A 16,564-nucleotide genomic window follows, 5' to 3' on the forward strand; every position below is an offset into this window, starting at 1 on the left:
CCCAGTTTGAAAACTATGGATATAAATTTCTCATTCCTCTTCCCACCCAGACAAAAAAAAAAAAAAAAAAATCTAAGCCTAAGTTGATGGCCCAGGGAATCTGGCACCTGCTCCCCTGCAACCAGCCAGTGCTGCAAGGTCCCGGAAAATCCGCGCGCGCGGCGACGCTAAACACGCGGCGGCGGGGCGAGCGGGCCAGGCGGGCGGGGCCGCGCGTGGCCCCGCCCCCGCACGCCTATGGGCGCGAGGTGCGGGCCCTGACGTCACTCTTGTCAGGGCCGCGGCACATGGGCGGCCGGATGCGCTGAGCCCGGCGCTGCGGGGCCGCGGAGCGCTGGGGAGCAACGGCCGCCGGCGCGGGGAGGGGGGTGGGGTGGGACGGCGCGCCGCCTCCGGTGCTGGCACTAGGGGCTGGGGTCGGCGCGGTGCCTTCTGCCCTTCTGCAGCCGTCGACATTTTTTTTCTTTCTTTTTTTTCAATTTTGAACATTTTGCAAAACGAGGGGTTCGAGGCAGGTGAGAGCATCGTGCGCGTCGCCGGGGAGCCCGCGGGCACTTGGCGCGCTCTCCTGGGACCGTCTGCACTGGAAACCCGAAAGTTTTTTTTTTAATATATATTTTTATGCAGATGTATTTATAAAGATATAAGTCATTTTTTTCTTCCCTTTTCTCCACCGCCTTGAGAGCGAGTACTTTTGGCAAAGGACGGAGGAAAAGCTCAGCAACATTTTAGGGGGCGGTTGTTTCTTTCTTTCTTATTTCTTTTTTTAAGGGGAAAACATTTGAGTACATCGCGATGGAGAAAATGTCCCGGCCGCTCCCCCTGAATCCCACCTTTATCCCGCCACCCTACGGCGTGCTCAGGTCCCTGCTGGAGAACCCGCTGAAGCTCCCCCTTCACCACGAAGACGGTGAGCGCTGCCGCGGCCCCGCTCCGGGAAGGGACGACGCTCCGGGGGTCCCCCTCCGCGGCCGGGCACGCCCGCTGGAGCATCCCCCCACCCCGCTCCCGCCCTGTCCCGCGGCGCCCCGGCCCCGCGCTGATGAAATTGAGGAGCTCACCCAGCACCCTTCCTCCCCTTCCTCCTCCTCCTCCATGAAAGGGGAGGGACCCCTCCTGAGCTACATTTAAAAGAGCTTCGGGCACCCGGCCTCCCTGGGTCCCGCTCCTGCTGCGCGGGTGGGACTGTAACTTGACAGGTCAGGATGGTTCCCTAGAACGAGGCACACCCGCACGCAGAGCGAGCCCGCCTGCGGAAGGCAGAGCCTCCCGGGCTGGGGAGGAGAAACCCTGGGGCTTGGTTCTGTGCGGGGCAGGGGGCGGGGGTCGGCTTGAGGGAGGGGGTCTGACTGCGTAGCCTGGGTTTTGGGGTTGTGTTACAGCTTCTGTTACTGGTTAGTATTTGGAACTCACGAGGCGTGAGAGAAGACGCGTTTTCTTCTGGTGAAGGGTAGCTGAGAAAGCGGGGTGGGGGCTGGGGCCGGTGGGGGGAGTGGTCTCTCGGCGGGAAGCCGTGCACGCCTCCAGCGCTGACACTTTCCCGGTGCACTTTTTCTGGTGGGAGGGGAGAGCGGAGCAGGCTCACGTGTAACCGCGCAGGAGCCTCCTCTGGCTTGAGCCCTTTCTTGGTAAGTCCCAAACCTTCCCAAGACAACCTTGGCCTTAGCGGTAGAGGAAGGGTACATGTGATGAGGCCCCAAACCCGGCTAAGTGATGCCACGGATTTGGGTTGATGCGATTTCATGCCTTCGGTATCACAGTAGCAAATGCGAACCGTGCGGCTCACAGTGTAGTCCTGAAAGGTTATTTGGCTACAAATAGCTTGGGAGTACTTGCACCTTCTTTCCTAGGAGAGGACAACCTGTTGCATTACAAGAGTTTGCAATCTGCAGATGACAGCCAGGGACCCCTCCCTAACTATCCTTTAAGGAAGAGCATTTGGGAGGAAGGGGCTGCCTGCAGGCTTTTGCATCTGTGGGTGTTTTAAGTCAGATTTTCAGATGAGATGGTACAGGGTTAATGGATGGCAGTGGAGGCTGTGTTTCTCTGAAGATGAAACTCAGAAGCAAATTCCTTAATCCCAGATTCCACCCACGACTGAATACTAGAATTGGCAAGATCCGCAATGCTTGTTAAAGACCTAATGGGCGAGCAGTACTTCCAGGTAGCAAATAGCTGCATACTTCCAACATAAGTGTATAGAATAACTCACCTTTTCCAATAGCTGTGGTTTTGAAAGGTTTTGTAAATGCATACTCTTTGTAAATTGGATCATACTCAACTGTTTGGAGAAGGAAGAAAACAGTGTATTTTTTTAAACTCCTTTTGTAAAAATCAGTATGCCCCAGTGGCTTTAGAAGCAAACACATGTGAGCTCAGAAAGTTCTCATTTTTCTCTGCCAACATGAGGCATTGGTCAAGTTCCTTCAAGTCTCAGAGCCTCTGAGTCTTTGTTGTAAATGGAGGTAATTGTTATTTTGCAAATTTATTGTAAGATTTTTGAGATAATATATGGAAAGAACCAGGTATCCAGTAGGTGCTCTAAACATGATATTAAAGAAGGGTGGAAGGTTCCTGCTTTACCAAAATTAAGACCACGAACTCACTGGCTTTGTAAGTCTGAATGACCTCATATTGCTGCTGCGATGAATTCCTGGAAGATAATTCAAGCCTGGTTATTGGCTGTTGTTTTCTTAAAAATGACAGCAGTTGTATTTAATCGCACGTGTTATTTTCCTATTTTAGGTTTAAGTTATTACTCTTCTCAAATAATGTGCTGAGACTGTTCTCTGGTTTTTATCCTAGATCAGCCTGTAGCCCTGCCCCAAGGACTAGTGCCTTCTTTCCAAAGTAAATAGGAAGATGTTGAAAAACAGGCAGAGATCCACGTCCTGCCTGAACTTTTAACTCTAGATCTACAAAAGACAGCAGCCAGAGAAGGACCCTGCCATTCGTGAGAAATAGTTTTATAACAGGCCAGGAAAAGTGATAAAAGAGTGGTATTGTTTTTCTTTTCTTTCTTTTTTTTTTTAAGTCCAACTTTCCCTTCTTCTGCAGCATTTAGTAAAGATAAAGACAAGGAAAAGAAGCTGGATGATGAGAGTAACAGCCCGACAGTCCCCCAGTCGGCATTCCTGGGGCCTACCTTATGGGACAAAACCCTTCCCTATGACGGAGATACTTTCCAGTTGGAATACATGGACCTGGAGGAGTTTTTGTCAGAAAATGGCATTCCCCCCAGCCCATCTCAGCATGACCACAGCCCTCACCCTCCCGGGCTGCAGCCAGCTTCCTCAGCTGCCCCCTCGGTCATGGACCTCAGCAGCCGGGCCTCTGCACCCCTTCACCCTGGCATCCCATCTCCGAACTGTATGCAGAGCCCCATCAGACCAGGTAAGTGCCCTGAAGATTCTCCCTTCAGAAAGGGAGGAGGAGGGTGGATGGGACAGGCAAGGTAGAGTTAGCATAAACCTCTTAACACTCAAGTTTTAGCAAAGATCCTAAGAGAGGAACCTCCTTCTGCTCCACTCCTGGCAGAGGCTCTCCCACTTCAGTGAGCATCCATATCACTCATCTGGAGAGTCCGGTAAATACAGACTCTTTGTATCTACCCCTAGAAATTCTGATTTTGCAAGTCTGGAGTGAGGGCCCAGGAATATGCATTTTAACCAGCTCCCCCATGGGATTCTAATGCAGCTGATCCAAGGGCTGCAGTTTAAGAAATAACAACTTACAGTTAATGATTTGGATAATTTAAGCCTCCATCGCATCTCCTATCTTTTTTCCTCATTTCCCTAAACACATAGATAACAGGTAGACTCTCAATAGGGTTTGGTTTACCTATATTCACTCTTCTCTGTCCTGAAGGAAAAAAAAAATGTGAGTAGGGATGTGGGGCAGGTATTTTTTTTTCCATCCTTTTCTTCTTGTTTTGTCATTAGCTAAGAAGTAGAATCTAAAAGCAGGCCCTCAGATTGTGCTTCTGAGCCTTCTTCAGGACCAGACTCCATCTCTCTCGTTGCTATTCCCATAAACCCAACTGTTCTTACTTTTTTTTTTTTTTTCATTTTCATCTGTCCATCACACTCAGTCCACCTGTATCAGAGCCCACAAGGCTGCAAGGTCAGCTGTAAATGATCTTGAAATAGTACACAAAAATATCACCTGAAATGACCAGTACTTCAAAACCCACTGCTAATGCTCAGATATAAACACAGATTGAAGCAGCTTTGAATTCATGCCTTTAGCACCCTGTAGTACAAAATGAACAGGAAGAAAGACAATTTCATGTGCACAGGTAACCAGGAACAAAGATTCAGCCAGATAAATCGTCCGGAAGGTCACAGAGCTGAGGGCCTTAGCTGTGGGGGAAGACAGAAAGCAGGACAATGCGAAACTTGTGCTAGAGATTGTTACTGAACTCCGTGTCCTCGACTCTTGTAGAAATTTCTGTGGCACACGGAGCAAGAATTTAAATGGCAGGAAATGATGCAAAGGAGGAAGAGAATACCCCTGCCTCGATATATTCGTATTAAAGTTCTTCCTTTCAAATCTCTGCGTGCTGGCCCCTTCTCCAAAATTCACTTTGAATTATAACTCAAGGCCACTGGCTGGAATGGAATTAATTCTTAGCCTCCAGCCACCCCTGGAGGCCATGGGGGCTTGGGAAAACACGCCTTTATGTGATCCTGATCCCCTGCTACTTAGAATGTGTGGTGCCACTATCTTCAATTTATTTGTAGGAACAACCAACAAAATGAATAACCCTTCAAAGTAGAAAAACAGCCAGGAGAGAAGGGGACAGAACCCCAGTGAGAGACACAGTTGTGCCTCGGTCATTGGGCTCTGTAGACTGAGAATCACCACTTTGTAGCTTAGAAAGCAACATCATTTCTTGGAGCCTCAGTTTCCCTTTTCGTAGAAGCATACAATTTCTATTTGACTGAGTTATTGTGAAAATTAGGGATGATATGTATAAAGGGTCAAATGATTAGCAATGAGTGTTCTATTTGCAAAAGCAATTGTGATCATTGTTATATGTGTCAACTTTTATTACTTATTTCAATCCCTGTCTTCTGAAATACCTTCTTAAGGTAACTAGATACTGTACATAACCCTTCCTCTGGAGAGAAATGTCAGGAGATTTTGCCCAGTAGTTACTGGATTGGGGCATTTTGACCCTAACACTTGTAATCAGTTGACAAGTATTTCTCAGTCCCCTACCAAATTTAGGATGTGTACCATGTTAGGAATACTGTATTTTTTCCCAATACTGCACATGTTGGGTGTTCACACCTTGGTTCCTACTGAGAGTCAAAAATTGGGGTTTTAGAATTTGAAGCAGCTTGAAAACTCATTTGTCAGAGCTCATTAGAGTCAGTGTTGATCAGTGACTCTCAGAAGCTTGGGATGCCCAATCAGAGTGCAATCCATAGCAAAGCACTCCTGAGTTTCAGGGGATGTCATTTTGTAAGGTTCTGGTGGAAAGACACTGGGATCAAAGGGAACACTGAGGGTCTAGAAATGAGTTCTCCATTTCAATGTCTTATTTTAAATAATGGAAACACACTTCAACATAATTTCCTTCTTGGACTTAAAAACTCGATAGTCCTCACAGAAAAAGACAAAAGTTAAACCTCATCTTCAAATACCAAACTCAGGTAAAATAACACTCTGTTGTTCATAGATTGTTGATCATTATAAAGATGCAAAATAAAATTCTAAGAGATGTTGGCTTGATGGATGGATATTGCAAGCAAACCTGAAAAAGGAGAAAGTTCTTGATTATTCTGTGTGGCTCACAGGAGTGACCAGAATAGAAGTACCAAGTTAATCTTGAGGAAAATAAGTCCTCAGAAGGGAAGAGCACAGATGTAGCCTTGGTCATTCTGGGAACTGTATAATTTCAGTCTTGATTGGTGTTTCTCAACCTTGGCACTGTTAATGTTTTGGATAAATCTTGTGTCTTATGCTTTATAGGATGCTTAGCAGCATCCCTGCCCCTACCTCCTAGTTGCAAGTAGGACCCCCACTGCCCCAGATGTGACAAGTAAAAATGTCTTCAGTCACTGCCAAATGTCCCCTGGGCATAATACAATCACTCCTGGTGGAGAATCACTGATCTAGAACTTCAATTTGGACAGCAAAATCTGGACTCACTTTAGGACCCTGTCACACGAATGGATAAACCACCTGCAATGCTTTATGGCAAAACTTTTAAGAAGGTCAGGGGACATTGGGTTGCCAAGAAGAAACAGAATATTAATAAGAGCATAATTATACACTTTAGTTGATAAAACTAAGCCATCAGGCTAATCAGGAGATAATTGCAGAGTAGTTTATCAAACAGTTGTTTTTGGCTATTCACTCAGCATGCATCTTTTGAGCTATGCTCCGTTGTGGCGTTAGTGCTACCTGTTTGTTGAAAGGCAATGAAACCATGAGCTGATAAAGTATGCATTTCTAGATCTACCCCAAGGATGTCTTGGAATGACAAGGTGAGCATTCTTGAGAATATTTATTTATTTATTTATTTATTTATTTATTTATTTGAGATGGAGTCTCGCTCTGTCACCCAGGCTGGAGTGCAGTGACACAATCTTGGCTCACTGCAACCTCCACCTCCCAGGTCCAAGCTATTTTCCTGCTTCAGCCTCTCTAGTAGCTGGGATTACAGGCATGCACCACCACGCCCGGCTAATTTTTGTATTTTTAGTAGAGACGGGGTTTCACCATGTTGGCCAGGCTGGTCTCAAACTCTTGACCTCAAGTGATCCGCCCACCTCGGCCTCCCAAAGTGCTGGGATTACAGGCATGAGCCACCACACCTGGCCCATTCTTGTGACTTCTCATGCTATTTACCATGACTGCCCCACCCCCTTTCTTATCTTGAGCACCCCATCCCTATTCCTCTAACTGTCTGACCAAAGAATGAATCAAATATCTGAAGAAATACAGTTTTCTTTCAAGAAACAATCCAGGGATTCATTAAAACCTGTTGTGGCTGTCGTAGGATCACCAAGCTTTCTGGGCTGACATCTTAATGAAGGGAAGAGTGGTGGTTCTTGGAGGCCGGAGCTAACTGCAGGGGCTCCTCGGTCACCCACGTGCAGTGTCCTGAATGTTCCTAGGCCAGCAGAGATGGCAGGAGTCATTCTGATGCCTTCAGTGTTTGCATTTTAGATACTATCAGAGGTGGGATGTGGGGGTGCTCTCCTGGAGGTACGAATATGTGCTGGGTACTGGAAAAAGAAGAATCTGTTTGCCATGAGAATTGAGTGATTGCTTTAAGGACAGCCATCCCTTTAGGGAAAGTCATCTATAGCAGACAAAGGCAGAGTTATTTTTATATCACATGCTTGTAAAGCCAGATTTGAAATTGTTTCCTCTGGTGGTTTTTCTTTGAATAGCTGGGGGGTGTCCTACCACTGTTAGGCCCATATTCCGCCGAGAATTAAGAAGGCTGTCTTTCTAGTTCTGAGCACGGAGACTGGGTTGTGATGAAGGCTGCTTAGAGAGTAAAGTGAAAACCCCTCCATGTGGTCGTGTGTGGGAAAAGGATGGCATAAGTGGGTGGCACAAAAGGAGCGGGGGTGGGGGGCACCCATTGTACCTTTGCAATGTGGAGTTTGCGTTCTGTTTCTGCCGACCTTCCTTGTGAGAAGGTTTGGGTATGGAAGGAAAACGCTGGCCTGGGAATCTGAGTAATGATGGAGGGAACTTCTGTGCAGGTGATTCTGGGTTTATGGAAGGTCAGAGGATTCTCTTACTTTTCCCAATATTACGAGGTGAAGCTCCCCTTAAGGGCGTGCAGTTCATGTATCTTTCCAGTCCAGCAGACTGATAGTGTCTGCAGGTTGGGAGCGCCATGACTGATAGTAGCTGTGCCCGGTGTCTCAAGCATCTTGGAAGTGCTGTTCATTCATCAGGGGCTAGGAGATCCTGAAGGGGAGGGGGTCTGCATGGTTCTGGAGACAGGTAGGCATTTTTCTGTTTCTTGTAGAGTTTATCTTCTCCACGGATCCCTGTAGAGGACAGGCTCGCTATCTACAGGATAGTAGTCCCAAGCCTATGGCAAGAGGTATTTTTGGGCATGTCTGGAAAGCAAGGCAACGTGGTGGTTAGGAGTGTGGGCTCTGGGCTCAGGGGCTTGGGTTTACATACTGGACCCACCCCTGGCTTGCCATGTAACTTTGTGTCAATTTCTTAACCTCTTTAAGCCTCAGTTTACTCATCAATACAATGGAAATTATAAATGGTCCCTCTCCCTTGGGGTTTTGGCAGGGTTAAATAAGACCGCATGTGACAAGTCTGGCCAGTGTGTATTGCACGAGTACTGGGTGCATTCAGCTGTTATGGTGTCAGTGGCATGAGGTACAGAAAGGAATGACTGGATTCCCAACCCCTGTTTCCTATTTAGGGATTTATTTATCCAGTCCCCTTCCCTCTGCAAAAATAGGACATGCTTTCATGCATATTTTTTTCTTTCCCATCATGTCCAACACTTACAGCCTGACCTTTCTCTTCCTTCTGGGTTGGGACGAATCGCTTCCCTGATGTTAACCCAGCAGCATGGCTTCTGGGTTACCAACTCCTGTTTTGCCAATGTGGAAACAGCCACTGTCTGGGTGCCCAGTCCCCCAGCTCTCGTGTGAGCCCTGGCAACCCTGGCTGCCTGCCTGCATGACCGTGTGCTCCAGGCACGTGGCTGTGCCCTGTGGAGCTTGCCCAACGCTGTGTGGTGTGCTGGCTTGCTTTTTTTTTTTTTTTTTTTTTCCTCCTCCCTCTTGCTTCCCTTCCCAGGAGAATGACAGCAAGTGCCAGCAAGCAATTGTAATCCTGACCCTGGCATGAGAAAGCTGAGCTCTGGAGGGCAGTTCAGATGCCAGGGAAACCTGTTCTGTCCAACATTCTAGCCAGACCCCAAACCTGGCCCTCTCTCCTGCCTGTCTGCCCAGAGGCCCCTATCTTCTCTGCACTGCTGTGGTGGGCAGGATTCCTGGAGGCCAGCTCCTGCCAAGGGTCTTGGCAGAGTTTTTCCAGTTCAGCACTGTGCCTACCAGACTAGAAAAATAGCAATATAAAGACAGAATTAGGTGGAGGAGAAGGAAAGGGGGTGGGGGAGGTGGGAAGAAAAAAACCCTTGATAACATCCTAATGCAGAAAGCCAGAGGAGGGGAAGACAGCCGTGATTTATTAGGTTTCTCAGAAACCTCTCTTCCAACTAGGACTAATCACTTTCACCCAGGAATCGTTTTTTATGTCTCAGTAATGAAAATGGAGGGAAGAGGGAAGGTAGTAGAGAAAGTAATAAGATGAAAAAAATTAGAAAATAATGTATTAGAGAGGTACAGGGCCTGTGTTTGATTCTGTAATGGGTGTGGGTGAGAATATTGGTCACAGCTAATATTGATTATAATATTTGGCCCTCCCCCAGCAAATGTCTTGTCCTAAAGCTACTAAACCACTGTTTTTCTATAAATTTAAATTTCCCTCAGACTTAGGTGCCTCTGTCTCACCGTGCACAATATCTGTCAGAATGTCCTGTGTTTGAGACACCAGTCTATATGGGCAATATAGCAGTAATGTTTTTTAGAGCCCAGAACTGAATAAACAAAACAACCTGAGTGTGAATCCTGACTTTGCCACTCATTAGCTGCTCACGATCTCAGGCAAGTCATTTAAATGCTCTGAGCTTTCAGTTTCTCATCCGGAACTTTGGAAGAATCACTGGACCTGTCTCGTAGGACTGCTGAAGGTCATATGAGCCAATGCATGCAGAGTAATTGTCGCAGTGCCTCGCACACAGCAAGTGCTTAATAACAGCTGCTGCAAGCAGCACCTTCACCACCATCTCATCTCATTTCCCATGGGAGGACCAAGCATGGGGCTCAGAAAGAGTCTTGATACTTTTCCCTTCTAGCGAATTAAGAACACTGGTCAAGAAATATGGATTTCTCCCCTGCTTCACTGCCAAGTCTTGCTTGCCCTTCTCTTAGCCTTTGAATTTTAGGTGACCTTGAGTAGCTAACTCTACCCTTTACTCATTCTTCCTGGCTCATGGGATTAAATAAACAAAATGCATTTTGAAGAAGCTTTTTGTTTGTTTGTTTTTTGAGACAGGGTCATGCTCTGTTGCCCAGGCTAGAGAGCAGTGGTGCAATTATGGCTCACCACAACCTCAGCCTCCCAGGCTCAAGAGATCCTCCCACCTCAGCCTCCCAAGTAGCTGGGACTACAGGCATGCACCACCACACCTGGCTAATTTTTGTATTTTCTATAGATACAGGGTTTTGTTATGTTGCCCAGGCTGGTCTTGAGCTCCTGAGCTCAAGCTAACCATCCAACTTTGGCCTCCCAAAGTGCTGGGATTACAGGTGGAATCCACTGTGCCCTGCCCAAAGAAGTTCTTGATTAGATTTCTTCCATGTCATGTTTGCTAATAGATCAATCAATTGCTGCTACCATTGAATTTTTAACAATAGACATTAATAATTATATTTAAAGGCAATATAGTGACCTTGGGGGTAAGGAAACCATAAAGGTATGTTATGGTGTTTCAAAAGGAGAAGGTTCAGTTTATCCTCCTGCTTGCAAGCAAGACTTTACATAAGCATTCCAGAATAATAATTCCTCCTCTCCCCAAGGGGTTCTTTAATGAGTAAATCCTTAATCTTTCTGAACCTTGATTATCTCTTCTGCAAAGCAACATCCTTGTTGGGTTTTTGTGAGCTTTCTAAAGCTACTGTGCAAGAAAGACCCAGCTTGGTGCCCTGTACATAGTAGCCAAGCCTTTACCATGAGTCAGTTCAGTTACTTTGCTCTAAGAAATGATGCAGCGATTAGAAAACAACAGAGGACTTTGGGAGGCTGAGGTGGGAGGATTACTTGAAACCAGGAGTTTGAGAGCAGCCTGGGCAACATAGCAAGACCCATCTCTACAAAATATCTTTTAAAAAATATTAGCTGGATATGGCGGCACGTGCCTGTAGTCTTGGTTACTTGGGAGGCTGAGGCAAGAGGATTGCCTGAGCCCGGGAATTCGAGGCTGCAGTGAGCCTTGATTGCATCACTACACTCCAGCCTGGGTGACAGAGTGAGACCCTGTATCTAAAATTAAAAATAGAAAGCAACAGAGGAGGTTTTAGGAGGCGAAGAGCAATGTGCATGGTCCCAGAAATAGCATCCGTTTTTGCTTTGTGCTTTGGTGTTTTGATTTGTGCACCCTGAGGAAGAGAGACAAGAGTACAATTTGGCTGCTAGTTTCAAGAGACAGTGATTTAGTAGGGAAGATAAGACTTTTAGGCAAAGTGATGAGTGACAGGACAAACTAGCATGTTCTCAGTGTCAAATGACGGGTATATAGAGGCCTCCAATGTCTGTTGAAAAGAGGAGGTTGAAAGATTAATCAAGAAAATGAATAAAAATTTTAAAAATAAATAAGGGAGCAGTATAGCCAATAAGAGCTGCCAGACCTCACAGGAAGAAGCCTTTGCTCAAGGCAAAGGTGCCTGGGGCGAGGCTTCTTGGAAGAGTTGTAGCCTGTGACGGGCCCGGAAGGAGGGGTGAGAGAGCCAGATTGGAGAGGTTAATGCCCCACAAAGTTATAGAGGCAGGAATGCCCACAGGGTGTTTTAGGCAACAGGGTGTAGATCCAATTTGGCTGGTGCAGAAAATTCATATGAAGGAGTCAGGGAGATGAGTCAGAGAGGTTGGTGCCAGTCAGGCTTACAGCTTCATGAGTACCAGGCTGCAGAGCTTGAACTTTATCCAGTAGGCAATAGGGAGCCATTGAAGGTTTTTGAGCAGGAAAGTGCATGCGAACATTTCCACTTGAGTTCAAGGTTGGATTTGAAACATTTTTAGAAACTTGACAATAGTTTCCTCTGGCAAGCCAGGATTTCCTTATTTTTATTATTTTGAAAATAAATACTCTCCCTTGAACATCAAACAGCTTTTCAAAACACGATGTTCTAATGATCTAGAGAAAGTAATTCAAAAACACAGGGTTTAGGTTTCATTTATAAAACCCATAATTTTGGTGATTGGGGGAAACACTCTTTGGCAAGGAAATAGTTTGAGGGATTTGACTGGTTCAGAATTTAAAAGTCCAAAAGCAGGCCTGGTCTCATAGGAGTAGAAAAATAGATTTTAATAAACCCAAGTCATTAACATTCATCACTTTTAAATGCCTCTATTTTATACAGCTTACTAGCTTTGCAAATAAGTATATTGAACCAGATGTTATATGTATGTTTGTGTGTGTGTGTGTGTGTGTGTGTGCGTGCACGTGTGCGTGGGCATGCGTGCGTTTGGGTTTGTGGGTGGGGGTGGGAAGGTTAATGTCTCAGTGATACAAATAGTACCTGATTGTAAGGATTACCTGGAGCAGTAATATCAAGCTAAAAATACTTAGTTAGCCAAGTTTCTGGCTAGCTTATTCATTTTACTCCTGGGAAACAAAGGAGTCATTATTACAGTTTTGCATTCTTGAGTCCTGACCTTGTATTTGTGGCTCCCTTCTTCCCTGAAAACAGAACTGTACATCATGCTTAGATATGGGATGTGTGTTTGTGTGTGTGTTTCATATTGGGAGTACTAGTAAAGGAAAGGGACATTGTGGGAGGGGATCAGACTGGGGGGGTTGGACTGCTGAATGTCACGTGCGTGAAATGACTTGCTCAAGCACCCCCTGAAGTGTGCTCTGATATCAAGCCAAGATTTCAGAAGGCTGAAAGAGTTGCCATAACCCAATCTAGTTCACTTAAATAGAAAATAGCTGTCAATGTGGGCAATTTCACCTCCAGCTACATACAGTAGACAATTACAGGAGTGTTGGCAGAATCGAGTGTCTGCTGGGGGAGAAACTATGGTGTTTGTTTCTGTCGAATTGGCTTGTGGTGGGTACAGACTCCATGACCGAATGTGGAAATTCCTAAAATGTTGGTTTTCCTTCTTTTCTGACTTTAACAAACTAATGTTACTCTCTTAACTCACTACCCATCCAATCTCATTTTCTTTCCTGAAAAACTACGCAGCTCCCCTGTCACACAGGGTTCGTAAAAGTTTTGTTTTTAGAAGTTTAATCTGGGATTTGTTTCCTTAATGATCTTTGGAAGGATGCTTTGGAATTTGAGGTCTTATAATGAGACATGGCTTGTGGCTATTAAACCCTATTGCCTCTCAAATTTTGCCTGGGAGACCCTAGATTCCTAAAAACAATGAGTGCATGCCACAGAAAGATGCTTCAGGGAGCTACAACACTAAATCATCTGTGACAAAATGTTCTCTTAGAAAGTGAAATTGCATAAATGGATCAGCAGAAATAAATGCTTTGGCAGAAATTCCTTGAGTGGGGAAGAGCAATGCTTTCTTTTCTAATTAGCTCTGGGTAACAGTCTGCTGTGATGTCTTTGCTGTGGAACCCAGGCATGGACAGTGGAGCAGGAAAGTCTCATCACTGCTCTCTAAGTGCTTCTGCACTTAATGGAAAGAGTTAAGCACGCCTGTCCATTCATACACAATAAATGCCTCTTGAATTGATTCGAGTGGGAAGAGCAAAGGTTTGTTTGGGGGAAGGATGCCACCAGGCCCTGGCCAATGGGAATCAATGCAGCAAACCAGATGAACAAGATCGTCTAGATATGCAGTAATCAGATTACCCAGAACAGAAATCTCAATACCCCAAGATATGAAGGGTTATTTTAAGGATAGTGGCAAACAGTTAAACTCAGCCTGCCCTGAGGATTGAACAGAAGACTTAATTCACCTTAGTCATTATGATGTGGGCTGAATTAGTAACACTGAAGGAGACCATGCAGGCAAGTTTACTAGAGAGCTATGAAAACAGGACAGAGATCTCAGATCCAATTAGTATTGGATCAAAATAGTATTGCTTTTAAAAGGCCAAAGGCCATTGAAAGATTTATAGAGGAAAGAGTAGGTAATGTAAAATTTAAAGATGGAAATGAAGCCTTGAAAGAGTTCCTGAAGGCAGGAAGAGAGAAATTTGCAGAACTGACCTTGTAAGAATTTCATAAAATTCATTTCATTGTGATTGATTTCTTTGTATTAGTACACCTTCCTGGGGAAGTGAGTATCTTTTTTCCTCATAAAATCTAAAGCGTGTTTATTTCAAATGGGCAGTGACAACTAAATGATTTAAAAATAATATTTATATTCATGTCAAAAAAGTTATTTTTAACATTATAAGTGAAATTTACCCAAACATATTAGGCCAGATAATGATATTTAGTTATTGGCTTCCTGGAAGACTGATGACAGGAAGATTCAGTATTACGCAAACTAGGTATAAAGAAGCAATTTAGGTCTACTTATTTTATTTCTCCTTTGACCCTCTCACTTGCCTGGCAGTAGCATTGCATTGATTGAGATTTTATGATTATTTTATCTTGAATTGGTTAAACTAAAATGTATATCTTTGTCTTCTTTATAAAGAAAGATATTACTAGCTGGGCACAGTGGCTCACGCCTGTAATCCCAGTGCTTTGGGTGGCCAAGGTGGGAAGATCACTTGAGGCCAAGCGTTCAAGACCAATCTGGGTAACCTAGTGAGACCCCATCTCTACATTATATATATATATATATTTTTAATTTAAAAAGAAAAAATATTACCAAACAGATTAATTATGCAAACATAATTTTGGGACACAGTGTTAACTTGAGTACAAAATCGTTTTTAAAGATTTTAACTGTGTATATATAAATTAATATCCTGAACCACAAGTGCATATTAGTGAATAGCAAAAGAATTTTTTTCATTCTGACATTTCAGTAATTCAGATTAGCATTCCCACCAAATTGTTGCCAGTTATCTCCGTCTGTCCCCTTCTCCATTCCCCCCTACCACTCAATTTTCATATCTTTAAAATTAAATTTTCATATAAGTATATGGAACCAAAATATTATTTTCATTCGTTTACCTGCCACCAGAGAGGATGTCATCGGCCAACCCGCAAAGGTGGTGGGATCTACCAGCCATATAACTCTTCTGCATTTGTTCCCTCCATTGTAAGTGAGGGTGCTGATACCTGCTTCAGAGGATTCCTGGAGAAGTAAATGAGATGATACATGTACAGCACTTAGAACAGTGCTCAGTATATAAATGGCAGCTTTCAGCAGTTTTATTTTTATTCTACAATTACTATTCCTTCTCTTCTTCCACCTCCGTGGCTATTTTATGGACACTCTTAAGTAGGAACACATCTTGTGTTACAGCAATGCTATAGCAGTGATGGCCTGGAGACTGCTTTTGAGTTATTGCAGGGAAGAAAGGATCATGAAGAGATACAGCAGGTGAGCACCCTGTGTTTTCACACCTGTGAGAAGATACTTCCCACCTCAAACACCATTTGTGGTCCTATCACCCTAGCACATCACAGTGTAACTGCCTGCTTTCTTGGATAGCTCTTTGAATAGATGTATGCCCTGCAGGCCCTGGCTGTGTCTTCCATCTCCATATGCCCTGCTGTGCCTGCATATGTCTTCTGGTGCTATGCCTGGAAGATCTTGAGTGGGTAGGGGTGAAAGGGAATTTAGAATACATTTCCTTTGGTGCTCTAGAGCCTTTCCAACATGCTGCCAGATTTGTGTTTTAGGTTTCTTCTTTTTACCCTTGGTGACCCTTCTGGGCCATAAAGTAGTGAACTGGCTGTCCTCTAGTTGTTGTTGATGGGCTCTTGAGTGACGTGGAGGCAGGATAATGGGTTTTCAATGGTCACAAAACTCCTTGGCCTTCTGCTCTCCTTAGTGTGAGTCTCTCAAATACATACTTCTTAACTCTCCTTTCTCTGTACCAGAGGGAAACGTGGCAGAGAGGGGTCCAGATAGGAAAGAATGGACTCTTCTGCTGAAGTGGAATGGAAATACAAGGAAATTGTAAAAACAAAAGTAGATTATTTGGAAGAAACGTCTAAAAACGGTTTTTACACAAAGGGGACAACTAGAAGTTGATCGATTTAAGAATTGAGATTAACCTGGTATGACTTTGGTTTCCAACTAGATTACAGCTGCGGGGTTCTTGGCCCTTGCCATGGGTCTCGCTCGATACAGTATGTTGTGCACTGTGTATATGGGTGTGGCAGGATAAGGCTTTTAAAGGTACAGCAGTCTTGAGGGATTACAAAGTACATCAGCATGAAACTAGGCAAGATTTTAGCCTCTTGAGAGGGATGTTGAATTTCAGCTAAAGCTCCCTCAGCATATTTTTCTATCCCATCAAATATCTCTGAGTCGCGGCCAGGGGCAGTGGTTCACGCCTGTAATCCCAGCACTTTGGGAGTTTGAGGAGAGTGGATCACTTGAGGTCAGGAGCTCGAGACCAGCCTGACCAACGTGGTGAAACCCCGTCTCTACGAAAAATACAAAATTAGCCAGGCGTGGTAGCAGGTGCCTGTAATCCCAGCTGCTCAGGAGGCTGAGGCAGGAGAATCGCTCGAACCCAGGAGGCGGAGGTTGCGGTGAGCCAAGATTGTGCCATTGCACTCCAGCCTGGGCAACAAGAGCAAAACTCCATCTCAAACAAAACAAACAGAACAAAAAATAT

The 16,564-nt window shown here is 44.9% G+C and overlaps 1 protein-coding gene across 2 annotated transcripts in view; it reads left to right on the forward strand.

Moving 5' to 3' along the window:
* Positions 1-265: 265 nt before the first annotated feature.
* The window catches only part of HLF (HLF transcription factor, PAR bZIP family member), a 59,801-nt gene continuing 43,502 nt past the window's right edge, over positions 266-16,564 (forward strand). Inside the window, exons 1-2 of one of the 2 annotated variants that reach the window (XM_032162798.1) lie at positions 266-910; positions 3,058-3,393. In XM_032162798.1, coding sequence (XP_032018689.1) covers positions 796-910; positions 3,058-3,393 — 451 coding nt within the window. In that variant the 5' untranslated portion in view covers positions 266-795. The remainder of the gene's footprint in view (positions 911-3,057; positions 3,394-16,564) is intronic. The other variant, XM_032162797.2, reaches the window with a different exon arrangement.

Source organism: Hylobates moloch, unplaced genomic scaffold, assembly GCF_009828535.3.
Source record: "Hylobates moloch isolate HMO894 unplaced genomic scaffold, HMol_V3 SCAFFOLD_10, whole genome shotgun sequence".
NCBI lineage: Eukaryota > Metazoa > Chordata > Mammalia > Primates > Hylobatidae > Hylobates > Hylobates moloch.